At 44.9% G+C, this 13,147-nt stretch overlaps 1 protein-coding gene and 1 pseudogene across 1 annotated transcript in view; both read left to right on the top strand.

Annotated features, from left to right (window-relative positions):
- ARHGEF33 (Rho guanine nucleotide exchange factor 33) overlaps nt 1-13,147 on the top strand; it is a 93,024-nt gene that overhangs the window by 68,177 nt on the left and 11,700 nt on the right. The window contains exons 11-16 of the mRNA XM_045287031.1: nt 2,464-2,596; nt 4,467-4,550; nt 6,895-6,978; nt 8,656-8,804; nt 10,152-10,316; nt 12,642-13,128. Of these exons, the coding sequence (XP_045142966.1) occupies nt 2,464-2,596; nt 4,467-4,550; nt 6,895-6,978; nt 8,656-8,804; nt 10,152-10,316; nt 12,642-13,128 (1,102 nt within the window). The remainder of the gene's footprint in view (nt 1-2,463; nt 2,597-4,466; nt 4,551-6,894; nt 6,979-8,655; nt 8,805-10,151; nt 10,317-12,641; nt 13,129-13,147) is intronic.
- On the top strand, nt 33-1,654 carry LOC105979389 (annotated as a pseudogene).

Below are 13,147 nucleotides of genomic sequence, written 5' to 3' on the forward strand. Positions count from 1 at the left end.
TCTGTGGGCTGTTGTTTGTTGGGGCATAACAGGTGTGGGTGCTCCTTGCTTGTTTCCAGTCGGCTTCACCCAGAAAAAGCTCTCTGCCTTGGGACCAAACAACCTTGTCTGAATGCTTGCCACAGAGGGCCAATGATCACCTGGACAGGATTGTGTAACAAAACAGTCTCTTAAAATAAATTCCAGCTTCAAGTCCATGGAGAACTCAACAGCTGTATGCCACAGATCACCACCAGGTGGCACTTGCTGGATTATCAGTGCCCATCACATAGGAGTAGCTCCTAATACACTGAGAGGAAGTGATTTGGGCCTAATGGGGCAAGACTGGCAAGTGCTAATTTAGTCATTTGAAATGATAACTGGATTTCCCTTGATGGCTTTGAGTTTACTTCTCCCACTGTGTGAGTACTGTGTGGCGAGAGCTGAAATAACTTCAACAGCGTTACAAAGACTAGACAGACGGCTCTGGTGGTCATCACTTCACCCCCAGTTGAGGGAGAAGCAGAAAAGCAGCTGAGCACTTAAAATGCTTGTTTTAATTGGGGGACAGAGGGGATAGGCTGCTTCTGGGAGCCAGGTGTGGCTGTAGGCAAAACAGTGAGATAGCTTCAGTGTGTCTGTATCTCCCTCTCCCTTTGCTATCCATCTGCATCCCTCCCAGATAGCCAATCATGCCCTTGACCAGCTGCAGCATGCCGCCTTGTTGCCTGGGCCTCCCATGGGCAGCAGGGAGGGTCACAATGATGGATTAGGGTGAGGAGCGGCGCAATGAGCTGGAGGCTCTGGAGTCCCCTTTACCCTGACTCCACAGTGTTACCAGAGACTTCATCCGTGTCCCCATTACTGTGACATGTAAGCCTGTCCACACTACGCTCGTTTGTTTATGTACAGTGAAAAATACCCAGATGACACTCCCTTCTATGAAATATTCTCCCAGGAAAATGTAGCAGATAATGATGTTTGAGACACTTTAAAATTACTATCATTGCAGGCAGAAGAAACCTTGGTATAATAATGATCTTTAGCATCAGCTGTGCAAGAAAAATTAAGTGAAATAGTAGACCTAATAAAAAGTAGAAGAGGAGAAGGAAAAAGATGAAAAGTAACGCTATTTCATGGCACTCCTGTTACAATCAAGAATGTCTTAAGTTGGAAGGCCGAGTTTGATGCAGAACTCTTGGAAATGAAAAAGAAATGAAAGAGGAGGAGCAAGCAGGAAAAAATATAAATTAAGTAGGAAATGACTATTCTAAGCAGATCATCATCTCAGTACATCTGATATCCAATTCTTGGAGGATGCTGGAAATCATGTGGAAGTAGATGAGTCCTTGTTCCAGGAAGTGGAAGATTTGGAGTTAGAGGCTGATGAGGCTGATTCAGACTAGAATTCTGCCGATCCAGAGCGGGACCCCATGGACCCAAGGACTCCCCCATGTGCAGAGGGGTGTGACTGCCACCGCATCTGTGGCTGTGCTCACAGGGCTTTGAGTTTCCATTTTTTTCCTAAGAAAAAAGTCATTTTCAAGAGAATGCTCTTCTGATAACTTTCATCATTGAGTTTATATACTGACCATAAAATTTAAAAAATCATATGCTTGCTAAATTGGGTGGAAGAGTGGGACGAAGTAGGGGCGAGGAAAGCCTGTTTCCAATATTTGACACAGACCCATCATAGGTCATTGCTCTTCAGGCAACTCAATGCTTTTGCGCTATTTGATGGAAATGTTAGCCTTTGCTTTCCTGACCCTAAAGTCGCTGTTACTGCGGTGGACAATCCAGGAGGGTTGTTCTGCGTCTCTGCAAGCACCTCCCGCTAGCCTTAGTGGAGCAGCAGGCAGCGTTCTAGATAGAAAGGCTGGGAGGAGGAATCGAAAGAAAAGACCTAGATAAGCTAAGACCTATTACATAGGCTGTAGTGGGCAAGTCGTTACAAAGCTGAATCGTACCAGGGAGACCTAGCATCTTTTCCTGTACTACCATTTATACACCAGATGGGGAGAAATCTTCCACGGTGAGACCTCTACCTCTTCAGTATGATCATCTGTGATTTCCTCCATCAGGCTTAGGGTCTTCTCTCCATCAGCTGTCTAGCCACCCCTCTGAATTTCCTTCTGATATAGACTGGGGTTACTAGGCTCTTCCAAGCCCACATCTCTATGAGCTTACATCCAAAGGCCTTTCCTCTAGTGTTTACGTGTCAGCTGACCTTGTATGCTCAGGATTCAAGAGGCAGAAGGGATGGGAAATGAGTGGAAGGAGTCCTTGCATTCTCTCACAGAGGGTCTGGGTACCCTCTTCTCTGTGTGCTGTGAGGCTTAGAGTGTCTTGTAAAAAACAACACCACCCAACTGCAGACCGTCAGGGCGTCTTGATTGGCAAGATGAGACCTGCGGCATATATTCTTACATGGTCTTTTGTTCTCTACACCTGGTTTGTGTGATTCTGTTTCTATTCTGTTTCAAGCCTCTTCCCTGGCTCTTTACGGTATCTTGTCCAGCAGCACCTGGATCTGCTTCATGCGCTGCAGGAAAGGGTCCTGAAGTGGCCACGCCAAGGAGTCCTTGGAGATTTATTCCTGAAATTGACAAATGATGAGGTGAGTTTTTGTTCATTCCTTCATCAACTTAATTATGTGACCGTCTCTCACTCCTCTGCTTCTGGTTTTCTTGGTGAGCACCTGGAATCAGTGACTATCAGAGCGGGAAGAACTGGAGATCTGGGTGAACCTCCTCATTTAATGGACGGTGGTAAGGCCCAGAGAAATGACAAGACTGCTGAAATCACCCAGCAAACTACACAGTCGGGACCTGATGCTAGAACTCAGGCCTTCGAACGTCTAGTTCATCACTTTCTTCTGTCATGTACTGCCTCTGCAGTCCCTGGGGGTGGGGCTGGTTAAAAGCTAGTGTGCTCAGTCACTAATAGGATGATCACCTGCTAATAGAAAAGTTGGGAGGTACATGTCCAACCAGGGGTTCCTTGGGAGAAAAGCCTGAAGTTCTACTTTCAAAACGATCAGCCATGACACACATGGGGTCGCCATGAGTCAGAATCAATTCCAAGGCAAATAGAACAAAGCAACCAGTTAGAGAGACACAGAGAGAGAAGCCATGGTGGTACTGCCAAGTACACGTTGGACTGCTTGCTCCAAGGTTATCAGTTCGAACCTAGGACCTGCTCCTCGGGAGAGAGATGACACTGCTCCTGTGAAGATTTACAGAATTACTATGATTCACAATAGACTTGATAGCAGTGAGTTTGGTTTATATATGTATACAAGTGTTTACATATACTATATGAAGTTTGTATATGTCTATGCATCTCCACACACAATTTTCCCTCTTTAGAGATCTTTAAAAATGTGACTGGAAGCTATTGAATGCTTTTTTATTTTTCACTTGCACGGAGAAAGAATGCAAAGTCTTAAAATCTCTAGAATGTCTTACAAAAGGAAAATATGACCCAGGCCAAAAGTTACAAACTCAAATGCCTCTAAGACCAGACAGTGACCTAAACGAACAAGGTGAGCTGAGTGACGTACAATACTCATATGTACATTATGGACTGGGGGGAAGTGTGCCGAGGGAAGCACGTGTTCCTGCTACAAGGAAGTACTACTCAGCTTTATCCAATTATGATGTGAGAAAGGAGCACACAAGTTGCCAGATCTTCTGATATTTCAAGAGAAGGTGGAAATCTAGACTTTTTTTTGGAAATCTAGACTTTTATATGAAACTTTCTCATTAAAAAAATACTCTGTGGGCCAATTAAGACTGGTATGCAAACCAGATTTTGTCTGCAATAGATCTCTGTACGTCAATGATTGACAACCGTGGATAACAAATGTGTTACTGAATGATTTACTTGTATAGATTAGAGTGGATTTAACCCTATGCTTCCAATTTCCTTCTTACTCACTTGTACTATGATTTCTTGAGCTGAGAATTGGTGTGCTAATGTAAATGTATCAGGAAGCTGAGAATTGTTTTCTTGAGGGGTTTGAAAGAATATGTCTTCCCTTGCAGGAAAAAGTTAAGAGCCCTTGGTCTAGATAGACAATATGAGGTGGGTTGGATCCAAGTTCCTCACTTGGATCTAGAGGGTTAAAATGAAAGGGGCTTTGTATATATACATATTTATCATTTGATAAGTAAAAATTAACTTTTCAGCTTACATGACCCACCCCCACTTCCTTTGTTGATATTATTTAGCTTTCTCTCAATGAAGTAGAGTTATTGAATTAGGGTTTCCAACTCCATAGCAATCTTTATCTTACAACCAAAAAATGATTTTTAAAAGATAAATTAAAAGTCCCCCCAAAGTATTAACAAACATTAAATAATTAATAAACATGAAAAAAGAATGGTAAAAACAATCTCTGCAAAGTACCCCTTTTGGATATACATGGCTCTATGAGAATGTGAGTTCCTTGTTCCCCGGTCTTACAATGCCTTTTTGTTTTCAAGAACAATTTCTTGGACTACTATGTTGCCTACCTGAGGGACCTGCCTGAATGCATCTCTTTGGTTCATGTTGTTGTGCTGAAGGAGGTGAGTTCACTGTGCGTATGTGCCGCCCTTTGCTTACAGCGGCAGCGGCCCGATGCTGCCCATCCACTCAGCAAGTACTTTAGCTTGTTTTCCAAACTGGAAGATGGAACAGATCCACTGAATCCCTATCAGGAATTAGAGGAGCCAACTAAGGGATCTGTGTTGTTGCTTTAATCTTCTCCCGCCTTTTCCGGCCCTCTGTTCTGTCCCATTGGACCCACACACAGATCAGCCAGCTGTCCTAAGTAGAGATCTCTGCAGGGTGCCGCTTGCAAGCTATACATGTTTTTTTCTGTTTCTCAAGTTCAGAAGCTAGGAATTTGACTGTTAAACTCAGGTCCCCCTTTGCCAGTCAGTAAAGTAACTCTAGTCGTGTTGCTAGTGGTATACTAGGTGCTCAATAAACACATCTAAATATATAACAATTCTAGTTATTTAAGATCAGTTGGAATAAATATCAGAAACCCTAAAGCTAAGAGTTAAATTTCACAAGAGGTAAAGAATTTTTTTTCAAGAGGTAAGCAACTTTGTCTTATTAACCTTTCACTTCAACTCCCTCCTCACTCCCAACCCAGAACTTACCTATCACACATTGTTGTTACTCTGTCATTGAGTTGATTCAAACTCAGAGAGCCCCCACGTGTGCATGGCCACAGTAGAACTGCTCCGCAGGATTATTAAGGCTGGGCTTTCAGAGATTACCAGGCTTGACTTCCAAGCTGCCTCGAGGTGGGTTAGGACTGCCAACCTTCTGGTGAGTGGGGAAGCACTTATTGTGACATCCAGGGATTCCCTAGCTTGTGCTGCTTACTGCTGTTGTGTCAATTTTAACTCAACAGTGACCCCATTTGGGTAGAGTAAAAGTGCTTCATTGGGTTTTCGAGACTGTAAATCTTTATGGGAGTGGATAGACTAATTTTCTTCCTTAGGTGTGTGTTCTCTAGGGGAACAAAAGCAGTGTGCACACGTGTGCGTGTGCGTGCACGCGCACACACACACACACACACATATTTATACAGCAAGAAGAAATATCATAGCTAATTAGTCCACACAGCAGTACAGAGGGATCAGTCCAACTCACTTCCATGGAACAGATAAGATACTACTGGGAGTCCTTCAACTCATGAAGGCTGCTGGGTAGAAGGTCAAAGAAGCAGACAGGAGAGTCCTCCCTCAGGCAAGGCAGGCAGAGTCTGCCCACAGGCAGCAAACTGCAGGGCTCAGGAGCTTAGTGAAGCAGGCCCGATGCTATATTAAGGTGACCAGATGTTAACATTGGTAAAGTGGGACACCATTGATAAAAGTCATATCCTGGTGAAATAGCCACATGGCAGCCGAAAACTGTATGCCCTAGCTTGTCGTGCATTCTTTCCAAAAATCGGGACTTTAAAAAAATGCCACAGGACAAGGGAAAAATTGTTAAAAATCAGGACTGTCCTGCCAAAAGCGGGACGTCTGGTCACCTTATGCTATACTCAAGCTATGCAAGGCTATGCTCAAGCTATGCATGCTCAAGCTATGCAAGGCAACGGGATCCACCCACCTCAAACTCAAGCGATGTATGCACTAGCAGCATGGCAAAGCAAGTCTCAAAGGAGCCTTAAGCTCACAACATGATCCACAGGCTGGCTTGGCCCACAGGTAGTGTAGCTTACAGGTTGAGGCAGAGAACTAGCTGGTCTGAGAAGAGGGGACCGGACCTTGCAGAGCCATTTATCTCTTTGCCCTTCAAGCAAACTGTGACCTGATTAATCCCACGTTTCTATTGGCACAGTAAACTTAATTATCACAGGGGTGGCTGGTGCATTTAAACCACTTTCCTTGAGGTTGGCAGCTCAACCTTTAACCTATGGTGCCACCGAAGCCCCTTACCATGTTAGCACTCATTAAATATTTGAGAAAGAAGAGAACAGAAGGGAAGAGTCATGGAGAAAGCCCAATGTTTCCTGCTGCTAATTTCAACTACTCCCACGCCCTCCCAACTTTCATGAGACCCTGGGGACTCTTAAAGTTTATTAGTAAAGTCGTTATAACGATTACTTGGAGAGCCTTAGTGAATTCTTTCAACTTAGTCATGATTTGTTGAGTGCCCACTCCGGTCTTTCACAGTTCTAAGTTGTAGCCAATGGAGGGATTCGTTTGGAAAGTTGAATAGATTCAAATAAGTAGAAGATGGGGCCCGCTAGGAAACGCTGTCTCCTGGAGTATGTCCTTAAACATGTCTGTGGCCTCTTCCATGAGAGATCAATGCTGCCTGACAACTTAGAAGAAGAAAATGCTCGGCTAGTAAAGGCTTCTTACTCCCGTGGGACTGATGGCTGACTCCACCTTTTCTTTCCTTCAGGGTGATGAAGAGATTAAATCTGACATCTATACACTGTTTTTTCACATAGTCCAGCGCATCCCAGAATACCTGATACATTTGCAGGTAGGCATGGCTCGGCAAGCCACCACACTGTTTTTCATGTGAGATAATTAGATTTGGTGTTCAACTAAGGAACATGGTAAAGTCAAGGAATCACTAATATTTTCAAGAGATGTTTACATGATGTAGATCATTATGATTACTTTGTGTTAGATCTGCGGCGTGAACGATATGTCCTTACTTTTGAAATGTTTTTTATTTTAGTGCCTTATAGCTGCCTTTCAAGTTCTTTCTTCATTTCTCAGCCATTTCCACCTCTGCTGATCCAGGATCCTGATCAGCTCCTGCTAGATTCTGAGCACTTTCTTTGGTTCTACAGTCATCGAGGAACTATCTGGCTAATCAGCCCACTTAGTTGGTGATTCCTAAAAATATATAAACATATTCTTATCAAACAGAGAGGTCAAACTTCCCTTTTTACCAATTCCGACACCAGGGGACTCCCATGGCATTCCTTACTACTCGGCCGAGTTCAATAATTCATGGCAGTGGCCATAAGAGCTGACAGGCAGTACAATTATGGGTTTGTTAGGGAAGGAACAGGTTACGACTTAGGAGCAGAAAGGACTCAGGATATAGTTCTTTGATTGGGACCGCTCACAGGCAGGCCTCTCTGTCTCTCAGCCTCTTGGCCTGGCCTTTACTCTGCTCATACAAGTGTTACAAAGCTCTTTAGCCCCACCTTGGAGGCATTCAGGTCCCCTGGGGAGACTCGCCTGAAGATGCTCAGCTTTTTGGCTCTGTGAGCACTTGTCAAGTGCCTGAAACCACCCCACTCAACTTCCTAATGGAACACACTCAGATCCATGGACTGGGAAGTTCACTCTGCTACTTCCTGCCAGTCTTCTATTGCTCCAGCTGCTGCTCTTTCTCTACTGCTGTTTCTCATTGTCACTCCTTATCGCTGGTGTTACGACTATCTCCTGGAGCTAGGAGGTTCCCAGAGAATCCAGGTCCAAAGGATGTTCTCTGCTCCTGTCTCTTTGTGAAGTCATGCCCTCCCATCTGCCTCTGCTGGGTTCATTTTTAAGCCTTAGTGGGATGACCAATTTCCTCATCAGAGTTCCAAACATCTTAATTGCCTGATCCCACCCCCAGCAAGTTACCATGCACTGTATTTGCACTATTTGCAAGCTGGCCAATTATCTTATGGCTCCAAAGCATTCATTTGCTTAGTCCCACCCATTCATCTGGTGAGTTAAAAGACATGGTGAGAAACTCACTGGCATGGAGTCAATACCGACTCATAGGGACCTCCTGTGGGTTTCTGAGACTGAAGACTGTAACTGTTTACAGGAAAAAGCCATTCATCTAGTGGGAGTTACAAATCCATGTTGAGAAAGTTTACATAGAAGTGATCTATTGCAACTAGCAATTCTATTATTGTTAGGTGCCATCAAACTCATAGTGACTCTGTATACCATCGGAGCCTTGCCAGCTTCACAATTGTTATGTTTGAGCCCATTGCTGTAGCCACAATGGCAATAGTGACTTATTTTGTCTTGGACTAATGAATAAATGGAGCAACAAGTCTAACCTTTCAACTAATATTTTGATGGGCATTTGTATTGTTAGTTGTATTGATTAAAGGACTACCATGCTTTCACAATAGATTAAAGCAATGTGCAAATGACCTTCATTCTACTAATGCAGCGTGGCTTCCCTTTGTCCTCCATTCAGAATGTCCTGAAGTTCACGGAGCAAGAACACCCTGACTATTACTTACTTCTCGTGTGTGTTCAGCGCCTCCGAGTATTTATCTCACACTACACCCTGCTGTTTCAATGCAATGAGGATTTGCTTATTCAGAAACGGAAAAAGCTCAAGAAGTAAGGTTTTGATTGTGGTATTAATTTCTTCTAGAATTAATGTCTGGCTACTCTCAAAGAGTTGGAGATTAAAGATGTTCCAAATGTGCAACTTTTCTAAGATGCTATTGTGCTCCCTTCACCCTACCTCCCACCCCCATGCCCTGGGTAAATTTCTTTACATCCCTGGGCTCTGTGATTCTCTGCAACGTCCCTCAGAAACAGCACTTTGAGGAAATGTCTCGTGGTAGTGGATGCTGTTCAGTCTCAAATCTGAAGGTCAGGTAGAGGCAAGCCAAATGCAAAGTCCCACGCCAGAAGCACCAAATGTCCAAAAGTCACAGCAGGTCTTCTGGCTTCTACTAAAGTGCAGTCAGGAAATAGGGGTGTGGCTTTCCAGGTGAGCCGATGTGTGTTATAACCATAATATATATCTCCCACAAAGGAAGCTGTCTCAAGTCACACTCTCTACTAAGGTAAAGTCAAAGATGCCCCCAAGGAAACAAAATGAGACTACAGCCACAGGAATATAAAGTCCACAGTTATATCATATAAGGAATTATGACTTGACAGGCCATATTAGTTGACAATAATTTACTGATGTTGCCAAGTGGAGGGTCTATCAAGGGTTCTGAGGGCAGGGAAGTAGCTCAGTCAGACTAGGTGTCTGTCACAGCATAACATAGTATATTAAGGAGCTGAAATGCATTGATGGGGGAAGGGTGTGGGGACAGAGGAGAAGAGGGAAGGGGGAGGGGAAGGAGGTAACCTGGCTGGCGACGACTAGGAGGAAGTTACTTTAGAAAAGAAAGTAGGTACTTTTACCTTAAATGCCTATGCAGATTTGCCTCGTCTCCCACATTTCTGACCCCTCAAAAATAGTTTGGTTTCCTTAAACATGCCCAATTCAAAATTGTAGTTCACAGGCCACAATGTGGTTTCATGAATTCAGTCTATAGGTATCGAGCAACCGCTCTGTACTAGGTTCTGTCTGCAAGCATTGACTATACCACATGGAAGAAAACAGACAATAGCCACATGGAATTTATTTTCCCCGAGCTAGGTAGTCAATGGATAATCAAATTAAGAGAATCAATTCTGTGGGTGCTTCAGTCCAGGAAACAATGCTCTCTCCCACCTAATGTGGCCCCCAAACTCATTTTGGTCAGTCAATCTGTTCTTTATCATGTTCATCAGCCAGCTTGCACCCTACTGTGTAGGTAACCTGGTTAAAGAAAGCCCCGGTGAAAGACTTGCGGGACTGAACTTCCTCCCAGAAGCATTATCTGTCCATGTGGCATAACTTACAGGTTCAGAGACTCGATTTCCCATTGCACATCTTGAGAATGATTGCCTCTATTCTGTTAGGTCATCCCTGGCAAAGCTGTACAAAGGCCTGGCTTCCCAATGTGCAAATGCTGGGCAAGACACTTCCTCCACCACAGGCCCTGAGGCTGTCCGGGACAGTGGGATCCATTCAGAAGAGATGATGCAACCCTACCCTTCTGCTCCTAGCTCTGGCCCTGCTGTCACGTAAGCACCTATTGCTGTAGAACGGATGATGGCAGAGTCCTCTGGCTCAGGTAGCTGGGTGGGGTAGTAAGGCAGCCTGGATCCGGCCATTATGTAGTTGCCAATGTTTGACCTGATACCAGGGCCCCAAAAAAGGCACTCGTGTTAAGGAGTAGGCCCAGCTGGGAGTTGCTCCCAACAATTTTACCACACGCAGCTGCTCTCCGCCTCCAGCCCGAGTCTCTTGATTTTGCACAATGATAGATTTTAAGAGAGAGCTGTAAGAGAACAGGAAGGTATTTTATAGCCCCTCAGAAAGGTGGGCACCAAGGTAAAGCCTCCAAAAGATAGAGTGGAGGGAAAGAGAGGCCTAGGCCAAGGTCTGAGGAAGCTTGGGTTCGGAGGAAGAGGTGACACGGAAAGAATGTTGCCTTGTTTTTGGTTCTCCTGTTAAGCTCCTTCAGGAAGGACAACTTCCAAAGTTCTCTTCACCAAGGCTGACTGCTTTCCTGAAAGCTCTTCTGGACAGTGTAAGGATTGTCACCTTAATGAGGTCTTTGAACACTAACAACCTTCTAGCACACTAAGCTAGGCCAGTTTAGGTGTCTATCTGAGTCCTCATTCAGTAAACATCTTAGGAATCCTTAGAGTAAGGGTTTATGTAACTCAAACTCGTTTTACCTCTAGAAGTTAAGAACAAAGGCAACTCTATGGCTTTTCAAACTGGGATTTCTAGAGACTAAAAATTCCAAATTCCCCCTTTATCAAACATAGACTGTCCTCACAAACTTTCTTAGTCTTTTATTTCTTTTAGGGTCTTCATTACCTTAAGGCAAACTTAGAAGTTATGCAAGTTCTTTCTTAAAATTTACTATAGAGTGACATGTAGGAGGTTTGAGATGACTTCAACTTTTAATCACTACCGTTTTAGAATGCCAATTGTAATAGCTGGAAACAGCAGCTGACCAACACCATGAAAGGAAACTTTGCTTAACTCTATTCCCTCATCTCTTTTATAAGAACCTTTCTCAGAGAGATGGAGGTGAAAATGTGGAGATGGAAGTGGGTAATGGGATCATGCTGAGGCCCATGAGACTTTAAATAAATAATAAATAGGGCTCAGAATGATTTGCTTCCTAAAAAGAAGATTCACAGAAAAAGTACTTTTTCTGCTAAAGGTGGGGAAGACAGGCAGGAAATGGCTATTTACTTTGTGGATTTCTTCAACTCCTGAGTCAATAATAAAACTTTGAAGTGCAACAAATAGACACTCTCACTCCCCAATGAAATCCCAGACCAAACAAGATAGCTGTCATCACACTGCAGAGAGAGTAGCGCTCTTGCACAATCACAACACACAAAACCAAACAAAAATTCCTCAATAACGCTCTTCCAAGTCAAAAGAATTCCAGGTCGGTCAATATTTTGTTTCACTACTTCTTTTCACATCTATAAATGTGAGGCCTGGTTTTCATTTTAAGATCACCAAAGTAAACTCTCAGTGTTGGCTTCCACATTCTCTTTATGCTTTTTTTTTTGTAGAATTTTAAAAATGAACTCCCAATCAAATCCATTCGGATCAGTATGCAGTTAAGGAATCCAATTACATCTATCTGGCAACTATGTGCCAGCACAAAGGGAGACTCATGTCTGAATAACGGGTTTGTTGTGGTATTATATAAACTATTACTACTTATCCATGACTTAAAAAAATTAAAAGCCTCAAGGGAGCTGGGCAGATTCAGTGATAGCGTTCACATTTTGGTAATGCTTTTGTGGGTGGCAAGTCAGATGACGGACACGGCATGCCTTTTTCATTTATCATGAAAATATCACATATTCATAGGTACAGTGAACTCTACATGCCCACTGTCCAGATTCATCGGTTTTCCAGATCTTGTCACGTTTACTTCCTATGAGAACTCACAATTCGTTTTACGTCTGAAAAGTCACGAGTAGAACCAAAGTCGAGTTTCCATGATTTTGTAAGGCAGCAAAGCAAGGGGAGAGAATCGAAAACAATGGTGCTTGGGACACTGACAGGTGCCCAGTGGTGGGCAAGGAAGGTCACAGCTTCCACAAGGGGAGTGATGGCCGTCCTGCTTACCAACCACCGCTACGTTGGGATATTAGGAGGAGGATTTCGGGCACCCGTTTGACAGAGCACAAGTCCACTTTCCCATGGGGGCCTGGGGCTCATGAGAATTCTAAATCGGATACGCTTTTAGGAGCTGCTAGTAGCAGTGTTTTGAGCCGTGCTGGGAGTGGATCTCGGGCAAGCCCTCGGGAAGAGTCCTGCAGGAACAAACCGTAACACACCTGTTTTGTATTGTCTCCCTTCTAAAGACATATGCTGGCCCCCGCGAAGAAAAGCCAGCCACAGCAAAACCTGATGGAGAGCATGCAGCCCGGCAAGCCCAGTGACTGGGAGCTGGAGGGCCGAAAGCACGAGAGGCCCGAGAGCCTCCTGGCGCCCGCGCAGTTCTGTGCCGCCGAGCAGGACGTGAAGACGCTCGCCGGGCCCCTGCAGGCCATCCCCGAGATGGACTTCGAACCCGCGCCGGCCGAGCCGCTGGGCAACGTGGAGCGCTCCCTGCGCGCCCCAGCCGAGCTGCTGCCCGACGCCCGCGGCTTCGTGCCCGCTGGCTACGAGGAGTTCGAGTATGGCGGCGAGATCTTCGCGCTGCCCACGCCCTACGACGAGGAGCCCTTCCAGGCCCCGGCCCTCTTCGAGAACTGCTCGCCCGCCTCGTCCGAGTCCAGCCTGGACATCTGCTTCCTGCGGCCCGTCAGCTTCGCCAAGGAGGCCGACAGGCCCGAGCACCCGCTGCAGGCGCTGCCCAAGAGCGCCA

Source organism: Echinops telfairi, unplaced genomic scaffold (genome assembly GCF_000313985.2).
Source record: "Echinops telfairi isolate 266 unplaced genomic scaffold, ASM31398v2 ScPeMD7_10;HRSCAF=50, whole genome shotgun sequence".
Lineage (NCBI taxonomy): Eukaryota > Metazoa > Chordata > Mammalia > Afrosoricida > Tenrecidae > Echinops > Echinops telfairi.